This window comes from Thalia democratica, chromosome 7 (genome assembly GCF_965202585.1).
Source record: "Thalia democratica chromosome 7, ktThaDemo2.hap1.1, whole genome shotgun sequence".
Classification (NCBI taxonomy): domain Eukaryota; kingdom Metazoa; phylum Chordata; class Thaliacea; order Salpida; family Salpidae; genus Thalia; species Thalia democratica.
The window spans coordinates 43,353,020-43,377,548 of NC_139171.1; the positions used below are offsets into that span (position 1 = coordinate 43,353,020).

The 24,529-nt window shown below is 26.1% G+C and overlaps 1 protein-coding gene across 1 annotated transcript in view; it reads left to right on the top strand.

Moving 5' to 3' along the window:
• The first annotated feature begins 10,975 nt into the window (after window positions 1-10,975).
• Window positions 10,976-24,529, top strand: part of LOC145840600 (NPC intracellular cholesterol transporter 1-like) — a 50,577-nt gene continuing 37,023 nt past the window's right edge. Inside the window, exons 1-6 of the mRNA XM_082947906.1 lie at window positions 10,976-11,027; window positions 14,241-14,427; window positions 14,631-14,822; window positions 16,744-16,931; window positions 23,629-23,761; window positions 24,088-24,219. Coding sequence (XP_082804032.1) covers window positions 10,986-11,027; window positions 14,241-14,427; window positions 14,631-14,822; window positions 16,744-16,931; window positions 23,629-23,761; window positions 24,088-24,219 — 874 coding nt within the window. The 5' untranslated portion in view covers window positions 10,976-10,985. The remainder of the gene's footprint in view (window positions 11,028-14,240; window positions 14,428-14,630; window positions 14,823-16,743; window positions 16,932-23,628; window positions 23,762-24,087; window positions 24,220-24,529) is intronic.

A 24,529-nucleotide genomic window follows, 5' to 3' on the forward strand; every position in this document is an offset into this window, starting at 1 on the left:
AAAATATCGGGTAGCTTCAAATACTAGCAAATAGTTTGCATATTTTATAAGTCAGTTTGATTTTTGTTTGACTTTTAATTTTTTTAATAAATATTAACCTTTATCCCTACCTCACCTTACCCAAGCATAAAACAAATAAATCAAAAAACAAAGTTCAAATATTTCAAATTAAAAATAAGAAAAATTGAGCTGACTCAGCAAATATGTAAACTATTTGTATGTTTTTGAGGAAACGGGTCAAAATCGCACGAAGATACTTTTACACGAGGGCAAAAAATTGAACCAAGACAATTTTGCACGGATGGTCATTTAGCACAAGAGTTATAAAAACATAAAAAAAAATCACAGAAAAAGAAACTTAAAAATAAATTAGTACATAAATAAAAAGAAAGAAAAAGTTACTGATCGCGTTAAGGGTTAGGAGGGGTAACAGTGATAGTAAAATTAAATTCTAAAAAATAACAAATTAACTTATTATTAATAAGAAAACAAAAAAAATGAATAATTAAAAAAAATAACTAAAAATTAAAAAAAGCTACTGACCGAGGGTAAGGGTTAGGCTTAGGGGTAACAGTGATAGAAAAAATCAAATTAAAAAAAAAAAAAAAAAATTAAAAAAAAAACTAATAAAAATTCAACCCGTGCAAAATTGTCTGCTCGTGCAAAAATATCCCCTCGTGCAAAAGTATATTTGTGCAATTTTGTCCCTCGTGCAAATTTGACATCTAACCATTTTTTGAATCTAGCGAAAATTTTTTTATTTTCTTGCTTGATATATCTTGACATATCTTGATTAGGGGCTTGACTGTTTCTGAGTATTCATGATGTTTGTTTGTTTTTAATGCGAATGATGTGATATTTGTAAACACTAGCTTGGTTTGATCACAACGGCAGTTACTTGAAACTATGCTTGCCTGATGAGTCCTAATTAAGACAAAACGTTTTAGATTGTTTTGGATGTTGTTGTTATTGATAGTGTGTTAAAGTTCAATATTTATTGTTGATGGCTCAAAGCATTCAACTTTGTTGATGATGGTCAAAATAAACTCAAAAAATGTAGAAAGATAGTTGGGGTATTAAGATAGTCAGGTCTTAATTGTTTAAAAAACTCTTGAAGTTGAACATTGCAAGATCATGCCAAGTAGTAGACACATTAACAAAAAAAAAAACTAAGTCAATAAATAAATTTGGATTTTATTATTAGACAAGGTATTTTACAAATCTGAAAAAGTAAGTTTATTGAAAGATAAAAAAAAAGTTTGGTCTAAGGATTTTATTGTTTAATCTTATTGCATTCATGAGTTCTTAAGCCTTCATCAGTCACATTATTCACTTTGTTGTAGCAGGGTAGAATAATTTAACTTCAATCTAATTTAATCAATGTACTTTTTTTTTTTTTTTTTTTTAAGGTAGAAAAACATCAGAAAATACTCACTCTCCCCTCTGCAACAATAAACGTTTTCTGAAGGTCAAGCAAGTGAGTTTGAGCTCATCACATGTTATTCCACCTACCCTATCTTTAAATTTACTAAGAAAAAAAAATTACCTTTTAACTAAAAATAAAAATGTCTATGTAATATAAAAAAGAAAAAAAAATTAACTAACTGAAATAAAAACTAATCCTAACCCTTTATTGAAAAATCCTTTGGTGCACGTCATTTAGCAAACACTCACAAGGTTAAAATCTCAACACTAAAAACCACAAAGTGTGGGAAAATCATGAAGCTCAAATCCCCAAGTAAGTATTTGCCGACGCTACAACAAAAAACACACCAACAATCCAATCATGTGATCACTGCCACCAGTGTGAACTCACAATCAGCTGTTGCAAACTCAAATAAACAAATATCTAATTAAAAGTATTTAGTTCTAAAAACATAAAAAACTAGCTAGAATAAAGAATTACTGTAGTATGAAAAAAAATACTATTTGTATGCATAATACTATATACATATATATCAACAATAAAGTCAATAAATAATAAGAGTTTTAAAAATTTGTAAGTATTAAGTTTGTACAAAACTCAAAAAAAAAAAAAATAAATAAAATAAAAAGTAAACAAATAAAATAAGTAAAAATAAAATAAATAAAATATCAAATAAAATTAAAAAAAAAATACTAAAATTAAAAAAAAAGAAAATTAAAAAAATTAATAAAAATTTTGTATCAAATTTATACTTATACATCTAATTTTTAATAAAAAGCATAAAAAACTATCTTAAATCTAACACAATAACAAAATAAAAACAAGTAAAATAACTCAACAATAAACAAATTTATTACAATAATTTATAACAATCACTCTTTCATTACCAGGACAATTATAAAGTAAAGACCTACACATCACAATCTGATGCCCAAATAACATAAATCAAATTTCAACTCAAACAAAACATACATGTAGAAGCACTCTAGATCTACTCCATGTAGTTATTCAACAAAAAGTTTTTATATCTAAATTCAAAAGGATCTTTCTTTAAGTTTTTAAAAGTTTCAGGGACACTAGACCAAAACTTGGGACCCAAATACCTAAAGCAGTTTAGGCCAAGTCTTGTTCTATGTCATTCAGTTACAAAATTCACTTTCTTTGAAAATCTTGTGTTGTGTGTGTGAACAGAGCTAGCAAGTGTAAATCTATTGTGTTCTACATCAAACCCTTTTATAGTATTACGCATCAACTTACAAATTTGCAATTTATACACATCCTTTAATTTTAGCACACCAGTTTTTTTAAATAAAGGGTTTGTTGTTGTCAAGGCAGGCACACGACAAACATACCTGATCACTCTTTTTTGCATACAAACAATTGGTTTTAAGTAACAGTCAGCAGCACTACCCCAAACAGATATACAATATTGGATATGTGAATAAAACAAGCTATAATATACCATTTTAAGTGTAAATGTGTCCAAATAATATCTCAATTTTGACAAAACATAACAACTCCTAGACAATTTTGATTTCAGAGAACTCAAATGTTTCTTCCAATTCAGCTTATCATCCAAAACCACACCTAAGTATTTTATACTATCACTCTGCTCAATAAGAAAACCATTAACCTTGACACTAAATTCACAATTTTTTGAAGTTTTATTAAAAAGCAAAAATTTAGTTTTTGAATAATTAACAAAAAGTTTATTAGCATGCAACAATTTATCAACTTTAACCAACTCCTTATTAATAATTTCATTGAAATACTCAGGATCACTATGTTGGTAGCTCAAGCAGGCATCATCCGCAAACAATCTCATATTTATCTCAGTAGAGGAAAAAATATCATTAATATACACAAGAAACAACAAAAGACCCAAACAAGAACCTTGTGGTATTCCAACATTCACAATTTCAAGCTCAGACACAACATTATTTATGACCATTGATTGACTTCTATCTTTTAATTAATCTTTAAGTAAATTTAACATTGAACCTTTTATATTATAATTTTTAAGTTTAGATATTAGAATTTTATGATTAACTGTGTTAAATGCTTTAGCCAAATCCAAAAATACAGAGCAATTTATTAATTTTCTCTCACCAGCCTCAATTAACTCATCAACAATCTGATTCACAGCTAGTTCAGTCGTACTATTCTCTCTAAACCCATACTGTTTTTCATGTAGCACCTCATTCAACAAAAAGAATTTTTTCAATCTCTCACACACTAAAAACTCAAAAGTTTTCGAAAATGGGGATAAAAGAGAAATAGGTCTGTAGTTATTAATGTTATTTCTTTTACCAGATTTATAAATAGGGATTACCTCGGCAAATTTAAGCGACTCAGGAAACACACCATACTCAACACATTTATTATACAATTTAGAAAGATAAGGAGAAATTATTTTTGCACTGAGCTTCACAAAACGAATATTAGGGACATCACAACGCACACTTTTGTTTGGATTTAAAGTTTTATTATAATTCAGAATCTCACTATCAGAAATTTCATTAAAGACATAATCATTTTCAACTGAACCAGACAAATACTCATCATTCTTTACATCAACAACATCTTTTCTCTTTTTTAACAAATTGTCAGCAATAGTTACTAAATTTTTATTCATTAGATTGCCTACACATTTTGGGTCATTCACAATTTCACCACACTCATCAAGCACACCTTTTATTTTACAACTAGATGTAGATTTAGTGGAAACGATATTATTCACAATTTTCCATAATTTTTTACTATTTTGTTTATTCTTCTTAACTAGTTGTTTATAATAAAGTCGCTTGGAACATTCTATTACTCTGTTTAGTATATTTCGATATTTTTTTAAAACAAACAGAATTTTTTTTTGTTTTATCTTTAATGGCAAATTTAAACATTAAGTTTTTAAAGTTAATTGAGATTATTATACCTTTTGTTATCCACAGTTTAGCTTTTAGTTTTTGTTCTTTTTTACTTAAAATTTTGACTGGAGCATGATCAAATACCGCCCCACTAAAAATACTCTCAAACTCATCCTATCATTTATTAACATCTTCAAAATTTTCAGCACATAAGTTCATACCTCTCAATTTCACACTCAAGTCATTCAGAAAAGCTCCAACTTCAAACTTACTGAAGTCCTGAAAGGACCTCAGATCACAATACTCATTTTTGGACTTTTTGCATTAAATTTCACAGATAACAGGCATATGATCAGATATATCATAATCCACAACATTAACATTTAGCTTTTCACAATCAAAACTAGAATAAACATGATCAATCAAAGAACTAGACAAATAATCAGCAGAATGCCTAGTTGGCAAATCAACAAATTGCAAAGCACCAGCACTAGAAATAAAATCCAAGTAGTCAAAAGTACGCTGATCTCTATTAAACAAGTTTATATTTATATCACCACCAATTATAAAATATTTATTCTTTTCATTTAATAGGTCTAAAACTTAAAGGAAATTTTCTTTAAAACTATCAAATGTAGTGCTTGGATGTCTATATACATTACCAACTACAAAATATTTATTGTTTTCAAGTTTAATAGAGATCCACAAATCATCTACATCACACTGCTCAAAAGACACACCTTCTACAATCTCATAAGAGTGGCAAGCTCTAACAAAAAATGCAACACCACCAGATTGATTACTATTAGACAATTTATTTACAAAATCATATCCATACAACTTACCTACAAAAGGTCTCAGATTTGTTAGCCATGTTTCATACACACAAATCATATCAGGCAACCCCTTAGTTACACTCAAAAATTCCTCAGTTTTATAAAGACTTGCATTCAAGCTTCTTATATTCATAAAGACAATACTAATACAATTTTTCTTGTTAAATTTCACACTATACAGATCTAAGTAACTCTTATTCTTAAATTCAGAAATACTAGGTTTAACAGATTCATAAAAACAATCAAAACATAAAAACAATCAAAGTTGTTAACATTCTGAAAGGGAAAAACAGACTCCTTACATATTCCACAATAAAACTTGTAATCACCTTGTTTGTATAGGCTTAATTTCATTTTATTTTCAGAAGCACACTCAACATGACATTTTTGAAAGCATATAAAACAGGTTAAACAATTTTTCAAGTTTTTACAAAACAACTTACATTTAAGGCATACAGACATTTTTAGCTCACAGGTTTCACAAAAAAAGGGTAAATCATTTTTGCACATTACTGCAAACTTTTTATTTGATACTTTTGAACATTTAAGATGTATCCATTTAAAGCAGCCTTCACAAAACAAATAATCATATAAATTAGAGAATTTTTTAAAACAAGATTTGCAGAAATCATCACTCCCAACATTAATTAGTCCTAGGTTATTTACACAGTCTATACAATAAAAAGGATCTTCATTATTAATATAAAAATTAATCTCATGTTCAGATATTCCACAACAACTTAAATGGAACCATTTTTCACAACTATCACAACAAATATAATTTGTTTTTGGATATTCAAAATCTTTTTGACATACACTACAAACAGATTCTAAATCAACTAATCTATCTAACTTCAGTTTTAAAGAACTCATTTAAACAAAAAAAAAATAGTATATTTATAACTTGAAACAAATAAATTATTCTTAGTTCTGCAGTTTTTCAATATCTTCAACTGAGTTGATAACATTCACTTTCGACTTCTCATCCTTTCTCAACAACAAAATTGTACCACTTGAGGACCATGCATATTTCCAACCTTTTTCTTTTTGAAACCTCCTAGCAAGATAAAGAAGGTTCCTACTAGTTTTTGACAAGTTTTCATTGAGCAGGGTTCGTGCGCGTCAGGCTAAATCAGGCTAAGTCAGGCTAAATCAGTTTTTTTGAAAAAAGTTGAAAAACGTCAGGCTAAATCAGTTTTTTTATTTAAAAATTTGAGAATCTCAGTTTTTCTCAGTTCAAATGCTTAAAATTTTAGATTAGAACAAATTGAGAAATCTTTTTAAGATTAAATTGATATGTGAATTTATTTCTAAATGAAGGTTTAGTTATTAAAGATAAAATCAGTCAGTATTTGTAAAAATAAATGCTTAAAACCTTTTATTGAATCTCTAAAATTTTTTAAGAACCTTCATTATTTTGTTTTGAGTAGGTTATATACGTCATAATTACAGGATTGCCACTTTACCTGGAATCCTGGAAAAACCTGGAATTTGACTATTTAAGCAAAAAAAAAAAACCTGGAATTTAAGAAATTAAAAAAAAAAAACATGGAAAAACCTGGAATTTTTAAGAATTTTAACATGTTCAGTCGTGAAATTTCGATTTGACTCAAAAAATTTATCATATAGATAAAAAATCTTGGCATCACCAAATTTTTTTTTATTAAAAATTATATTTTAAGTAGCTTTACAGTATCTTTTCAACCTTTTTTATACTATTGTTCACAGTTTCTTATCTTAAATTTAACTTTACACTAAAAATAGACCCAAAAATGTGTACTTTTAAAAACTTGGAAAAATTTTGAAAAAACTAGTGGCAACCTTGTAATTGTGAAAATTCATTAAAAAACTACAGTTTAAACATTACAATTTAGTTCAATAACTTGGCTGTTTGTTTGAATTTTAATACTTGTGTAAGCGTTTCATTTTAAATTTTAATAAAACACAACAATGCACGTCGTTTTAATATAAATCTTTTGGTTATGTTTTTATTTAGTGCTTAATTAAATAGAACAATTGTGTTTAGTAACATATATTAAACTTTTACATTAGATATAACACTTATTTTAAAACTTACCACTGAATTTGTTATGTTAAGAGCATAGGGGGGTCAATCACCCTTTTCACAATTTAGTATTATTTCATTGAGTTGTAACTAAGCTATGAATTGCTTTTTGCAGATTTTTAAGCTCAAAATATTTTTTGAGATAAAGCTGATTGAAGTCTGAGACTACAATAGTACTAATCAAGACTCCCCAATACCTGAAATGACTTCTAAAGGGAATTTTTCTTACTTTGAAAAAATGTCAGGCTAAATTGGTCTCAGTCAGGCTAAATGAAAAATATTTTGCGCACGAACCCTGTTGAGATAAACCCTTATAGCCTTTATGTCAGTCAAATCAGCATTAATTAACTTCTTTTTTTCTTTCATAACTTTAATTTTTTGATCTCGAGATTTAAATGTAACTAATATAGGATTAAACATCCTCTTTCCTTCCTTCTTCTCTTGGTTGGTTCCAGCATCTATGGTCCTCAAGCGCCTAATTTTTCTGACCTGATGTCTCTCTATTCTTGGATCTACTTTCTTTAAAACTTTCATTGCAACAATCTCAACATTTTCATTTTCACAAGTTGGTACACCCTGTATTTCAACATTGTTGCCTTTCATCCAGTTTTCAATCTGATTCAGCTTAATGTTTGCTTGCTTGCCATTTTCTTCCATATCAAACATTTTTTTAGTCAACTTCTCATTTTCCAATTTCACAGTTTTTACATCCTCCCTGATTTTTTCATTCTCTGTCCTCATATCATCAAACTTTGAATACAAAAAATCAAGTGAATGCTGCAAAGAGTCCATCACTTTTTTTTGATCAGCTAACTTATCAGTAACTTCCTTCATTTAAGTACTAAGCTTATCAGTTGACTCTTTATGCACTAAAGTCGAATTCTCAATCAATCTTTTCAACATAACACTAGTAACTCTCTCACCCATATTCGTTTAATAATTCTATTTTACTTATATAAAACCTTATTCAAATAGAATTTTTATTTATTATTTATGGTTTAATTTACTAAGGTTTAATTTATATATTTATATTACTAAGCTGTATGTACTATAAAAACTATAATGAAAGTGTAAGTAGCAAAATTATTAGTTATAGATAAATTTTATAAATTTATTTATGTATTAATTAAATGTTAATAAATAAATTACCCATGAGTTCTAGTAAGTAGCTTGATTCCTATATTAGATATTTAAAAAGTGCATTTTAGAATCATTATAAAGAAAGTTTTCAAAAGAATTGGAGCAAGTACACAGCCTTTCTCTACCCCATTTGTTATTTCAAATTATACAAAAACACTATCATCATATTGTATTTTTAAAATGTAAATGTTCTGTTTGTTGTAGTAAAGAGAATATTATGTCATTGTTAAAACGTTTATACCAAAATCAACATTGCAACTTAGGATATACTTTTTCAGCTAGCTTTTAAAGTCTAGGAAGAACTACACCCATCAAAATCTTTACCAGCTGCCCCTAGAAAGGAAATTTTTCTATATTTGCAATACAACCTAGACTCAGGGTTCCCACTTTCCTATAAATTTGTAATATTCTGAAAAATCCCTAGAAAAAATTGAAATATATGTGAACATCCCTAGAAATCCCAATAAATTACGTTTTTTAACTTGGTGATTGAAACTTTGGTGATAATATAACCAATATTATTTTTTTGTTTTATAAATTTTATTTATGTTTTAGAGTTATATGCACTTCTTTTTAGAGTGCAAAACATCAAGTACATTAAAGCCAATTAACAAGGAGTTATCAGTGTATATATAGGTATACATTCACGTATTACATAATTTTTGAAGCAATTTTCTTTCAAACGTTTAAGTACTTTATATTTATTTTTAAGATCTAAAAAAATACTTATGAGTTCTTCAGAGTCCAAAGTTGTAACTAAAAACTATTTCTAACTATTCAATGATTTTTAATAATAAAAAAACACTTAGAAAAAATAACTCAAACAACTGATTTGCGTAGGACAATTGATTTAATTTTTATTTTGGTGAATTCAAATATAAATCAACGCTTATAGAGAGTTAATCACTTGAGAAAACATATTTAAGTTTGCTCTGAGTTGGAGTTAAAATAATTTTGTAAAAAGCATAAATACTTTAAATAATGTTAAATAAAAGATTAACTTGTTGAAGTTTTTAAAAAAGAATGAAAGAAAACAGATTAGACATAAAGTTTAAAAGAAAAATAGAACTTTGTGTACAGAAAACAGAAATATCATAATAAAATAAAAGTTTAGATAAAAATATAGGAGGTTATAATTACTTTTCAACTTAATTAATTTTTTGTAATGTATAAAGTTCAATATTATTGTTTTATTTATTGATTTTGTTTTTAGTTTCACATGAATTAGATATTTATTAAACTAATAATGAGAAAAATTATCTAAAAATATTTAGACTTAATCATGAACCTGTTTACATTTAAAAACATAAATAAAAAAAGTTAGTTAATTAAAATTCTAGCTAAAAATAAATGAACAGAAAATACAAACAGAAAAATAAATGCAGTGGCTACATACTTTCCTTGTGTGAATTATCAATATACCCCAAGTAAGAACATGATGCGCAATTCCAATTCACATTTTTTTACTGAAATCCTTTTAATGGTGAAAAAATACTCAATCATAACATTTTAACTAATTTCTTATCGAATAATCAATTGCTTATTTTGTAAAACTTTGCCATATATATATATATACTAATATCATTAAAATAATTACTGGTGCTTAACATTTATAATAAAACATACAATTATTATAAAATGGATATTATTAGTTTAATAAATATATAATTCATGTGAAACTAAAAACAAAATCAATAAATAAAACAATGTTATTGAACTTCATACATTACAAAAATTACTTAAGTTGAAAAGTAATTATAACCTCCTATATTTTATCTAATCTTTTCTTTTATTTTGATATTTCTGTTTTCTGTACACAAAGTTTGATTTTTCTTTTAAGCTTTATGTCTAAGCTGTTTTCTTTCATTCTTTTTAAAAAACTTCAACAAGTTAATCTTTTATTTAACATTATTTAAAATATTTATGCTTTTTACAAAATTATATTAGTTCCAACTCAAAGCAACCTTAAATATGTTTTCTCAAGTGATTAACTATATATAAGCGTTCATTTAAATTTGAATTAACCAAAATAAAAATTCAATTGATTACCCTACGCAAATCAGTTGTTAGAGTTGTTTTTTTTTAAGTGCTTTTTTATTATTTAAAAATAATTGAATTAGGTTCTTACTACAATAAATACTATTTACTAGTGTTTTACTATTGCTCATTTCATTGTATTTAAAATTATTTTCAAATAACTGCAGCCCTTCGAGACATTTTTATTAATGTGCGGTCCACGATCAATTTTTAATTGTAAAATTGACTCTTTAGTTACAAAAGGCTGCGGACCATTAGTTTAGAGACTAATTATAAAAAATATTTTATAGAAGATATACTTTTTCAAACATAACAAATGTTGTAAAATTATACAACCAGACTCTTATTAAATATTTAGCAATTTTATATGGTTTTATTTTGCTTATTTTATTACATTTTAAAATAGTTTTTAAATTGATAACTAAAATTATTTTAAACAACTTTGTACTGCCAAAAACTTGTTCTATACATTGTAGTTTGTATAGTGGCTGAAACAACTTTTTTTAGGAAATTTTTTGCTTTATTTATAAAATTCTGCTCACCTCTGTTTTATGGCATACAGTTTTTGATATCAAAAAAAAAAAAACTTGTTTTTTTGTACAGGATCTGTGTATAACATGGTTAAATTAAGTATAGTGTGGTTTGCAATATTAGCAATAGTAAGTTAAATTTGTATACAGCTACGTTATTGTGCACAATTGTTCTCTTGAAAACTTAATTCTATTTAAAAATATTACTGCTGTAGCAGGTGCTTTGATTAATAAAAAATAATAATAAAAATTAATTATATGTTTTGGCTTTAAGAAAACAAATAAAGAGATCTCAACTACTAGAGGAGAAATAATGAATTTATTCTTTCAAGAATTTACTTTACAAACTAAGTTTTGGTCAAAGACCTTGTCAGTGCTTAAATAAATCTAAAAAGACATGTAACAGTCATGGAAAATAACCTTTAAACAATTAAATAAATACAAGTTAAAATGTCTGCAGAGCAGAAGCCTGGACTCTCATATGCCATGACACAAAGCTCAAGTTTATTTTTAAACTCATGGCTTTGTCTCATGGCATACAATAGTCCCGGCTTCTGCTCTGCAGACTTTTGCCAATGTTTTTGTTGATTGTATATATTACAAGCGTACCAGATGTCTTGTCTAGTGAACAATGTATTGAAAATTGCACGGCAAGGACAATGCTGACGTCGGTTATCATTATCAGCAAATGGTTGCTTCATGCTTGCATGTATAAACCGTTTGTAGATTGACAACTACAGGTTCTTTGGTTAAGGCTGACTGATGAGTCCTATATAAGGACGAAACCGGTCTCAGTCTACCAAGGGCTTGTGGTCTGATGATCAATTTGATATGATCAACCCTTTTGTTTAGCGTACATAAAACTAACATTGCGGACAATTTAAGACTTAAGTTTTGTAGAAACATATGCTTGTAATGACTAAGAGAGTTTGAAATTTTGCATGAATACTAAAAAGACTTTTAGTTTTTTGAAAACAGTATCTACATGAAAACTTTTTAAGAGCTTACATAAAACCAATATTTCTAACAACCTAAGGTTTAAATGTCAAAATATAGTTTTTAAAATAAAATAAGGTTAACAATAGAATAGTTTGTAACGTTTGTTTAAGTTATACCTTCTGTCGGCATTGGCAATTGCTATTTTTTCTAGGAATTTGTGATTAGGAATACTTTGTGGATTTTTGGCTTTGCCAATGTGGTGGATTATTTCACAGTCAATTTTGTATTCAATATTTTTTATTTTAAAGCTTCCTGATATACTTTAATATTTCTACAGCCAATTTGATGTACCAATAACTTTGCAACCTGATAGGTCTGTATGCCTTAAGCAAACTCAGACACTTATATAGCTACAAAGATATTGGACTTTATAGGGATGATGGCCTTGCAATATTAACAGAAAAAGTAACTAGGAGTTAGAAAGACTAAAAAAGATCACAATAAAAACTTTTAATGAACTTGGTTTTAAAATAAAAATTAATGTAGGTGCGACTAAGTGTAATTTCCTAGATATATCCTTAGATACTACTAACAATACATTCAAACCATACCAAAAAGAAAACTCCAGCATCAATTATATTAACATCTATTCGAACTATCCGTCCATTACCAAAAAAAAAGTTCCAAAAATGATTGAAAAAAGACTCAACAGACTATCAAAAAGCAAAGAAGTTTTTAAAGAGTCAATAGCCGGATACCAAAATGCACTAACTAACTCCAATTTCAAACATAAACTTAAATACTCAAATCAACAAAACAACCAAAACAAAAAAAAACAACAAGAACAAGAAAAACAATCTACTTTAATCTACCTTACTGCCAGTCAGTAAGAACCAATATAGGCAAAACTTTTCTGCAACTAATAGACAAACATTTTAAAAAAGATCAAAAACTAAGCAAAATAATTAATAGAAACAATTGTAAAATTTCATATAGCTGCATGAGCAGTATCAAGATCTTAATCCAAAAACATAACTAAATATACTTAAAAACAAAAAAAAAAGATTTGCAACTGCAGAACAAAAAACAAACGTCCTCTCAAAAATAAACGCTTAGTTGAAAATGTAATATATAAATCAATAATAAGATCAGAAAACAAAACTAAAAACTATTTGGGCTCAACGGGTGGCACTTTAAAAAAAAGATGGTACAACCATATTAGAAACTTTTAAAACTACAAAGAGAACGGCGCAGAATTATTGAAGTATATCTGGAAGCTTAAAAATAATAACATTGACTACAAAATTGACTGGGAAATAATCCACTACATTGGCAAAGCCAAAAAATTTTCAAAATATTTGCAGTACTTGAACCCTAGAAAAAATATTAATTGCCAATGCTGACAGAAGGGATAACTTAAACAAATGTTACAAACTATTTTATTCTTGTTCCCACTTCATTTTAAAAACTACATTTTCAAACTAAACCTTAAGTTGTTAGTAATATTGGTTTTATGTATGTTCTTAAAAAGTTTTTATGTAGATACTGTTTTCAAAAAACTAAAAGTCTATTTAGTATTCAAGCAAAATTTCAAACTTTCTTAGTCATTACAAGCATATGTTTCTTTAAAACTTAAGTCTTAAATTGTCTGCAGTACTAGTTTATGTACGCTCTTATAAAGTTTTTATGTGACTACTATTATTAACAATCTAAAAGTTGTACAACACCTAAGCAAAATTTCAAATTGTTATAGCCAATAAAAACAGTTATTTCTTTTGATTTTCTATAGCTACGTCATAATTCAAATTAAAAAAAAAATTAAATTTAAGCTCTTGCATTACAAATATAGTACAATTTTACTTTAGCAATGTTTACTTTGAAAACTTTCAAGAAGAAAGAAACCTGTATATAGGTTCTTATTGTTGTTCGAATATATACTTTTTGATTAACATTTTAATTTTGATACTTAGCCAAAAAACATTTAAACTGTAAGATACATTTAACCGTAATATAAAAATTTAATTTGTTTTGTTTTATGAGTAAAGATTTTTTTTAAGTAAAGATTATTTGTTTTTATTATTTTATTGTTTTGACACTGTTTTCCATGACTATAATATATCTTATTATATTTTTTAAATAAGCACTGAAATAGGTCTTTGACTGAAACTGAGTCTGCTTTAAAATATCTTGAAATAATTTAATAAATATAATTTATCCTCTAGAAGTTCTTTTTATTAGTTTTCGAAAAATGAAAACGTACAATAAAATTTTTAATTTAAAAATTTATTTGAATGTTTCTCATAAAAAGAAATAGCTAATAAAATATATCAAATCATTAAAATCTCTAAGGTAAAAGCTTACTATTTCTACCATGATTTCATTATAAACAATGCAAAATTTCAGTTTGTTCCCCAATCAATTGGAGATGAATACATTAAAAAACCAGGTTATTGTATGATGAGGGATGAGTGTGGAACTAATTCATTAAGAGGAAAAAATGTTAATTGCTTCTATAATGGACCTGCTAAAAATATGAATGATAGTGAAAGTCTTAATCTTATCCAGGAATTATGTCCATATCTATATAATGGTTGATCATGTTTTTGTTAAAGTTATTTATATAAACTCATAATGGTTGAATTTTTAAAAATATTTTGATGAATTTATTTCTTTTATTGATACATGAAATTGCGTTATTTAATAAATTATTTTCTAGTAGCTGAAACATTAAAAAATGTACAATATATTTAAGAATAAAATAAATTTTTAAGTATTTTACTATGAGTTTTTTAGGATCAAGTACTACTACATGTTGCACTGTAAATCAACTGAAGTCATTAAAAGAAAACTTAAAGTTGCCAATACAGTTACTTTCCAGATGTCCCTCATGTTATGCAAATTTTAGAGCTATATTCTGTCAAATGGCTTGTAACTCAAACCAAAGCATGTACCTGAATCCTCTTAAAATTGATACTACCACTATAGGTATTTTAGTTTTAAATGTTATTTTTAATTTGTTTTTTATATTAAAAAAAGATCATTAGTAGACATATCTATTAAGGTATTAAACAATTGTTTTTTGCATTAGTTATTGCTTTTTGAACTATTTGATCTAATTTACAATTACTCATTCACTTTTAAAAACAATTAGTTAGATTTATAAACTGTTTAAATTACATCTCTGCATGTTAAAAATACAATTGAAGTTAAATTAATTCATCATTTATAAAAGAAAAGTCAAATTAATGTCGTTTAATGTATAAAGTGTAACTATACTTTTTTTGTTGATTTTTTACAGGTTTGTCGCAAAACCTAGAAAAAACCTGGAATCTGACAATTTATGCTAGAAAACCTGGAATTTGAGAAATTATCCTAAAATCTGGAATTTTAAACAATTTTATATGTTTAGTAGTAAGATTTTGATTTTACACGAAAAATCTATCATATAAAAAAACTTTTTGTCATTGTCAAAAAAAATATTAAAAACACATTTAAAAGTAGCTTTACGGTATCTTTTCAATATTTTTATACTATTTAACACAGTTTTTACCTTAAACTGAAGATAGACCCAAAAACGTGTATTTTCAAAAACCTGTAAGAAATTCAGAAATGTTGGAAAAAATTCTTAAAGACCCTTTTTATTATTATAATGTTTAATATTAAACTATTTTTATTCTAAAGACAAAAATAGTAAAAAAAAATGATTTCTAATAAGTGGTTTTTAATATTTTCAAAAGCTGTACACAGTAAATTACTAATTATAAAATTAGTTTAAAAAAAAACTGTAAAACTCTTTAAAAACAGAAACAACAGATTCAGATATTTTTCGTTTTATTAAAACAATTTCAATTCTTTATATTCAAATAGAAATTACTTTAGTAATTCTTTTTAAATAAGCAAACTTGAAAATGTTTAAACAATACGAAATGAATTTTTTTCTAATGTTATTATATGTTTATTTTTTATTAAAGCTGTCTTATTTTTTATATAAAAAAGGTAGACTACCTTCAAACCATTCATTCTTAAACCAGTAAACGATTAGAATGTTGATTCTGTGCCCATTAGATGATAAATTTTTAAATATAATAAAACTAATTTTTAAGAAATCCTTTGAGTGTCTTAAAAAAGAAGAAGAAAGTATTTAATAATGGTTAATAAATTTATGTTGTAATAATTTTTTTTATTGAAAATAAAACAAGTGTCTTTTAAAAAGATTCACTTTACTAAATTTTCTGTGCACAGTAAAGTATTGTGATTTCTGATGACCACTGTTCTAATGGTTGTTGTTTCTTTAAAAGAAATTTATAATTTGCCACACTCTTATAATTATCTAAAAATTAATGAGCAAAGAAATTGTTTGCAGTAAGTTAGTATTCCTTAAAAAAGTATTTAAAAAATAAAAGAAATAAATTTACAATTGTTTATTTATACAAATTTTAAAAGCTGCCTTATTATAGCAAATAAAACAATTTTTATTAAGTCTTTTTTAGTTTCAATTTATTTTACACTTTTAACAATATTGAATTAGAGTAATGATTCTTTATCAGATTGTATACATATGTTTTAATCGTTTTTTTTTTGTTTCGATATTTTAAATGTAGTAATTATTTAACCTATAATACTGTGTTAATTTTACTAAAGATAAAAAATATTAAGCTATTTCTAACTTTAACTATCACTTACTAAGAAAAATAATCCATTTTTTACAAAATATTAGCTATTGTTTTGGTATACATTACTATTTATTTGCAAGTACAACATTTTACAAGCTTTGAATTTATTATAAAAGAAATTAAAGATTCTTAGTAAAAATGAAAATCTAAAAGTTATAGCAAGTTTATAAGCCTATATTTGTTGCTAAAACTAGTTTAAAAACTTTAATAAGTATTGCTATCTACTTATACAGGTAACTTTTCATATCCATCTCTGCCTGGTAAAAACAACACTCAATTTATTAGCAATCTTGAATACAGCATAAGTAATGATTTTGCTTATGGAATGTACAACTCTTGTTCAAACGTTGTGTTTCCATCAACTGGTAAGCCTGCTATGCCAAGTATGATGTGTGGCTCTTCAGATAGCTGTGATGCTCACGTTTGTTTCCATTTTTACCAGTCATTTTTCGAGTAATTTCCAATGCATTTATTCTATTAGATTACACAATCAGTTTAATTTCATAAGTATATTTTTTTATACTATAGCTATTGTATATTTATTTATTTGATCATATAAAAAACAATAGGTTTATACGACTGTTTCGTATAGGAGATATATTACCTCATATACTCATCAATAAAGCTAAGGTTTGTTTACAGTGTTTAACAGAAATTTATAATGTTTACAATTATTATGACGTAGTGATACTGAAGGTTTTTTTGTACAGTAAGTTACATTTAAGTTAATATATCTCATAAACGAAACGATCGTATAAACCTATTGTTTTTTTTTTTATAAAATTAATTAAATATTTAGCTCCATGTCAATTTGTCAAGCACTATCGACCAGAACTTATTTTTTTTAATATAAATATACAACAGGAAAAAATACTACACTTTTTAAAGTAGTTTAAGTTTATTGTTTATGTATTAAGCTCGTTAAAAATAGTTTTTGATTTTATAGGAAGGCTTAAAGTATGAACTTTAAGAGAGATTTTTGTAACAATTCAGTTAACTTTTGAAATATAATTAATTTTTGAAAAAAGCTTTCTATTAAAAAGTGTGGACCACAATTACTTATTTTTCAGTTTGTTAAGAAACTTGAAAAATCACAAAACATCTATTTATTTTTTATTTTTCGCGCTTTAAACTACAAATTCTCAGGAATTAAAAAAGATAGTTAAACTAGTAGTGTTACCTGCCGTATCTGTCCTGGTTTCCATTTTCTTCTTATTCGAACGAGTCGTGATTTGTTGTAATGACAGTGTTTTAAGTTTATTCTTATCCTTATTATGAATTTTAGACATAGATAATTTTAATTAAAGTAGGGTTAAGCTAAAATATATTTCTTTTTTAGTTGTGAAATTTATTTACAAAATTATAAGAGAAATAAGTGCATGCAAAAACTACAACACGTGATTGAAAAATACGTACAATAAAACTAACAGTTTTCTCGAATTTATACTAACTATCGCCCAACAATTGTAGTGAATTTCCGTACTCTTAGCTACTTATGCGTCGATAGCAATTAATGCTTTAATATCTTGAGTGATTGATTCTCCACGACGATAATTCCCACAGTTTATAACAACGTTCTGCTACGGATGGTTTTTAGAACTGCCTTTTTTAAGAAAAAGTGCTGATTTTATACTAATTCAAACGAAGTTTAACTCCTAATATAAAAATATGTTTGTTTTTTTAATACTGGAAGCACGTCACGAAATCTGCGTAAAACACTTTACAACATCCGCTTTTAAATAAATTTATCGAGTGTTCACCACGACAGTAGTTTTTACGGCTACATTCAGCAAAGCAGAGATGCTTTTTTATGCAATTGTTCAATAAGCACAAGACTACCTCCCAAGACCATCAACAAAAATCTCTATGACCTGGTTTCGTCTTCATTAACACTTATCAGGCTCCAGTGCGGAAGTACACATCACTTTTGGTCTTATTGATACAACAGTTCATCATGACTATGTCTGTCTGGTGAGTTATAATGAGGACGAAACCAGTTTACGGAATGTCACATGAACTGTTGTTGATGGTTGTGTGGTGCAGTCTAGTGCTTATTAAATAGTTTAACAGTTTTTTAGTGTTATAATTTGAATATAATATAAAAACAGAAACTCTAGATTTGAAAACCAACGATAAAAGTAGGCATTTGAATCATTTAATAAAAAAAAATTCAATAGTAACATTTAAATATTAGTAATGGACTTAATGTGAAAATTGAAAAAGATAACTTAAAAATGAAGGAGTAGAAATTTTTTTGTTAGTTAATCTTTTTCATTGTTTTAGTTTGTACCTTCCATACATAACAAATTAAACTCACCAACTTAGATCACATATATCTTAAAAGTAACTTTGAATTTTTTTAGCGACTTAAAAAATGTTGATAGCTGGTATAAAACTTAACAACAAAAGATAAAGTATTAATTTAGAAGGTGGATATCCCTTATGTCTTTCAGAGTAATGAAATGATGTTTCTCTATAAAATTAAGGACATAGAGGGCGAAAAACACTTCTCTTGAAATTTTGTTTTATTTTTTACGTAATTAGTAAAGCTTTTAGTTACTCTTTACCACTTGTTAAAATTTGAACTAATTTTTGAGATATAAGAGATCAAAGTTAGAGATTTTTATAGGTTTTTTTATAAAATTCACAAACTAAAAAGACTAAAGTTTACCATTTAACTAAAAATCAATCTAGTCCTTCATTTTTGAGAAAAAAAATTAGAATTTTCGCAGAACAATCATTAATGAATTTTAAACATCTTGTAGGAAACATTCTATAAAAATTACAATATCTCAAAAGTTAAATAAGATTTTTTAATTCTATAAAAACTGGCTTGTAGTTTGTACTTCAAGCTTTCATATAAGATCCAATGTTATTTTTAGTAAAAAAAGAATGTTGGACCCCCCTATGCCCTTAAACATTAATACGTTATAATTTAACGATAGGACACAGCGTGTTTCATGACAAATTAATTTCTGACTCAATAGTTTTTAATTTTATTTTTTTAGTTTTTTAAATTAATTTAATTTTCATGCCTTACTATATACTATAGCTCAAATTTTGCCTTTACCTGTTTATAGCTTATAATTTAGTTAATATTTTCAGGGTTGCAACTTTACCTGGAAAAACCTGGAATTTGACAATTTAGGCTAAAATAACCTCGAAAAACCTGGAATTTTGATCAAAAAACCTGAAAAAACCTGGAGTTTTTAATAATTTTAACATTTTCAGTTGTAAAATTTTGATTTGTCACAAAAAATCTATCATATAATTAAGATTTTTTGTCTTCATCAAAAATTTTATTATTATAAAACACATTTAAAGTAACTTTACAGTATCTTTTCAATATTTTTATACTATTTAACACAGTTAACATTAACTTAAAACTAAAAATAGACCCATAAATGTGTACTTTTAAAAACCTGTAAGAAATTTGGAAAACCTGGAAAAAAAATTGAAAAAACGAATGGCAACCCTGTATTTTTAAGGTTTTATAGCATTAATATTTTTCTTAGTACGTTTTTATTAGTTTTTTTTAATTTAATTTTATCAAGATATAACTTAATTCATATAAATATCATTTTATTTGTCATCTTTACTTTTATTATTTTATATTTTATTCTATTAAGACTTTGTAATGCAACAAAGTTTCGGTCAAATACCTAGTCAGTTCTTATAAAGAATCTTATTCAAATAGAAGTTGAGATCTTTTTATTAATTCTCAAAAAATTAAAACATATAATATTATTATTTAATTACAGATTCACAATTTGAAAATCCGCTTTGCGGTGAAACAGTATATTTGTGTTTCTTAAATAATAAAACTTTAAATTTCAATCTCCTTCTTGGATAGATTACTCTGTCAAGTTTGTTTTTAATTCAATAGTTAAAAAAACTGGAAAAATTTCGAAATTTAAACAACTTTTACATGTAAAGTAACAAAATTTCGATTAGATACGAAAAATATATCATATAGATTAAAAAAAAATATTGTATCATTGAAATTTTTTGCATCATTAAAAATCACATTAAAAGTATCTCTACACTATCTTTTCAACGTTGTTATACTGTTTAAGATAGTATTTTTTTCCTAAAGTTTTATTTTATTCTAAAAACCGACCAAAAGACTTTTTATTTAAAAACCTGAAATAAATTCAGAAATCATGGAAGAAATTTACAAAAAATCGTTGGCAACCCTAAAAGTAATAAGAGTTCAATTACATATAAAAAGTACAGCTTATAGTTAAGATTTTTTTGTATCATTGTTTTTTCTTATTTAAAAGCACATTTATAGTAGCTTTACAGTATCTTTTCAATATTGTTTAACTATTTAAGTCAGATTTTTAAATTTTATTTAATTGTATAACAAAATTGACTAAAAAAAATGCTCTTTAGAAAACCTGGAAGAAATCAGAAAACCTGGAACTTTAAAAAAAAAAGGCAATCCTAAGTACACTTTGTATACACTCGTCCATTCTTATTATTAAAAGAAACACCAATTGTAATGACATATTGATAAACAAAACAAAAATTTTCTCTGTTGCGCAAGTCTTTAAATCTCTAAGAAGAATATTTGCCTTATCAAGTCTTCTTTGCTTTTGGACAGGTTTGAGGTATTATTGTTTTCCCATCTTGTAGAGAAGAAATCCGATATTGTTTTTAATGATTCTTCTTAAGATCACACTTACTAAATGCATTTAGCTACGTCCTTTGCAATCTCTTCAGATTTCCTTCTCGCCTACTAACATATTGTCACCCTCTCTTTTGTCCCTTTGTTATTAGTTGCCTACTGAGCTGCTGATGTTACTTTTATTTGGGAAACAAATATATATATAAATTAGTAAATGTAAAATCTATTATAACCGCTGACCGATAGCTCGCTCGTAGTCAAGTTAGGGGGTTGATAATGTTGGGTTTTTTCCTGGGCCTGCGACCTAGTAATACGTTTATTTATGTCGCCTAACGATAAGCGTTTAGACGACATTATCTAATAATTTATTTAATTCAGTATTACAAACGTTCAAATGGAACGCTCGTTAAATTTAATGTATGAATATTACTACCAAGCTAATGATAGCGTCACAATTTTAAGTGAATTGTGATATATATAGTACGAGTACAAAAACAATAATATGTGATAAAGTGACACAGTTCTACCACAACTGTCTCAAGGCTTTCGTAAGCTTAGTAACTAACAATCGGCTAAGACTTATTAACGACTATGTTCTTCTATCTTACTTCAATACGATAAATGTTTCTCTGCATTAATTCTGACTGTCTCTAATGCCCGTTCCATCCAACAAACAACAACAAACATTTTTTTAACTTACTAAGAAAATCTGTTTCTGGTTTTTACTCTCTTCTCTACTTTATTACGTCACAAGAAAAAAGCTTTCTGTAATTTTCCATTTAAACTATTGTTGACTGTTTTGTAATAATTCTAGAAAACAAGTGGAAAATTCACTATATTTAAAATGATTACATTGCACTCATGCAATTATAATTTCCGCCTGGTACTTAAACTTATTGTTGACTTCTTCGTTGTACTTCTTCGTAAACTAATCTTGTTATACTACCCTTTCTACTATACTTGTTTGTTCTGTTGAATTTCTGAGTACTAGTTTTTATTAAGTTTAACAAAAAGGTTTTCTCAATATGCTAACCTTAGAAACAAGCAGAAAGCTACTACTTGTTATACTATGTTTAATATAAACAAATCTACTTTCATTACTTCTGAAAATTAGTTTAAAAATTTGCTTGTTTTTCTGGAATAGACTGTTAGATATTAGTTATCTAAATAACTTTTTTATATAAAAAAAAGTTTTTAAAAAACTTTCGTTTGTTACATTGTTCAGTCTCGGCATTAATCAATTAATTGATATGTCTTTACCGTATGACTAGGTGTCCAGTACTGAATAATTGTAACAAATAAATAAATTTTAAAAACCATTTTTTTCAAAAATTTATACTTTTGTTAAACTGTTCAAAATATTGGTTTAATCGTTTGCTAACAAAAGATCCTAGTGAAGTAACTTCACTGGAATATAAATAAAAACATATTGTACAGTAATCTTCCTTTATTGTACCAACATATGTTTCTGTGTGTTAACGAATCAACACACTTCAACTGGGTTCTGTAAAAAATAATTACTGTAATGAAAGAATAGAAGCATAGAATAGAACATGTACACACCCACTTTATTCTATGCTTCTATTCTTTCATTACAGTAATTATTTTTTACAGAACCCAGTTGAAGTGTGTTGATTTATTAACACACAGAAACATATGTTGGTACAATAAAGGAATACTACTGTACAATTTGATTTTACTTTTGTTAAAGCAATATACGTTTTTGACCTTATAAATTTTATACTTTTCAAAAAATTCTTGAATAAAAATCAAAAAATAAATTCCTTGATATATTGTTGTACTTATACATAAAATATTTCAATCACGATTATGTTCATCTAAATTACGATTTTCTACTAACCATATAGTTATTTTTACTGCAACTATACAAAGGATTTTTTTCCAAAAATTAATTTAAACACTTACTTTGTAGAGCAAATACTTTTTGTTCAAAGTAACACCATCTTTATTAATAATAGACTAAAAGATAGAATATCTGCCTATAATTAAAAAAAAAAACACTCTGAAATTAAGTAGCTCATTTAGTTTGTCACCAATAAAAATTTAGGAAGGATATTAGATATTTAAACACAGCTAAATTAATTTATAATATTGTAATACTTTCTGCAGTCTAATAGTTATATTTATTTATAAAGGTTCTACATTAGTAAGGAACTTTTTTTTTACATATTTTTTGTCTCAGTGTAGGTAAAGAAAACTACACTATAAAAATATCTTTAAAGTTTCAAAAAAAAGTTGGACCTTCTCAAGCAAATTGACTATAAATATAATGTTTTAATAAAATAAATTTTCTTATTCTGTCGTAGAGAATAGTAGTATAGAAAAGTTTACATTTTTTTGTGATGCAGTTACTAATAAAACTGTTAAATATTTTTGCTTGGATATTAACAAAAGTATACACTTAAAGTAATTCAAATTTAATATACATGAGTTATTCTTGAAAAAAAGACTAAACAAATACAAACAGAAATTAATGGAATACCTTGGAAGTTACAGTAATGGACAAACACCATTTCAAATAACCATGAAGTTTTCCGAGTCTTCTGGAATGAAATACCAGACTACTGCATGTAATGAAAGTAATTCAATAACTGGAGAAGGTAGAATAAAACATTAAACATAAATTTTCATAGCAAATAACGACTTTAATAGACTTATTAATAAAATTATTGTTAAGTATTTTACCATTTAAAGTTAATAAGTAATAGTTTGTAAATTGCTTTTATTGCTTGCGTTTAGTCAAAAGTTTAAGAATTAATTAGCATCCTTAGTGAAAAAAATACTTTTTTATAGTAAAGTAGTTTTTAATATTTCGTTAAAGAAAATAAGTCTTTTTCTTCTTGTGTGTCCTTTTAAGATTATAGTGCCTAAGTCCAAAATTGCACAATAATAAAAATGATGATAGCTTTATAAATGTGTATAATAGGTTCTTGTAGTTGTTCTGATTGTCCTGTAAAATGCCCAACGCCTTCTAACCTACCAAAAGATGTTCCTTGGGTTAAAAGCATTGATGGAATGTATTACGTAATGGCTATCGCATATTTTGGTGGTATTACTAGTAAGTTTTTTATAATCAAAAATTTTTGTTTATTAAAAGTTTGGTTAAATATAATTAGAATTAAAAAAAGTTGTACTTATTATTCAATAACTTTATGTTTTTAATTTATATATCTACCTTTAATATCTGAAATACCTCTAGCTTAAAACATTTGTTTATAGATATATTTGCTTAAACTAATCGACAATATACTATTTAGCTTTTTTTAAATACTAATTATACAATACTATAGTTTTGCTCTTTATGTTTTTATATTTATTTGATATTTTGCAGCTATTTTTATTACTGTGTGTCTAAATTATAAATCTTT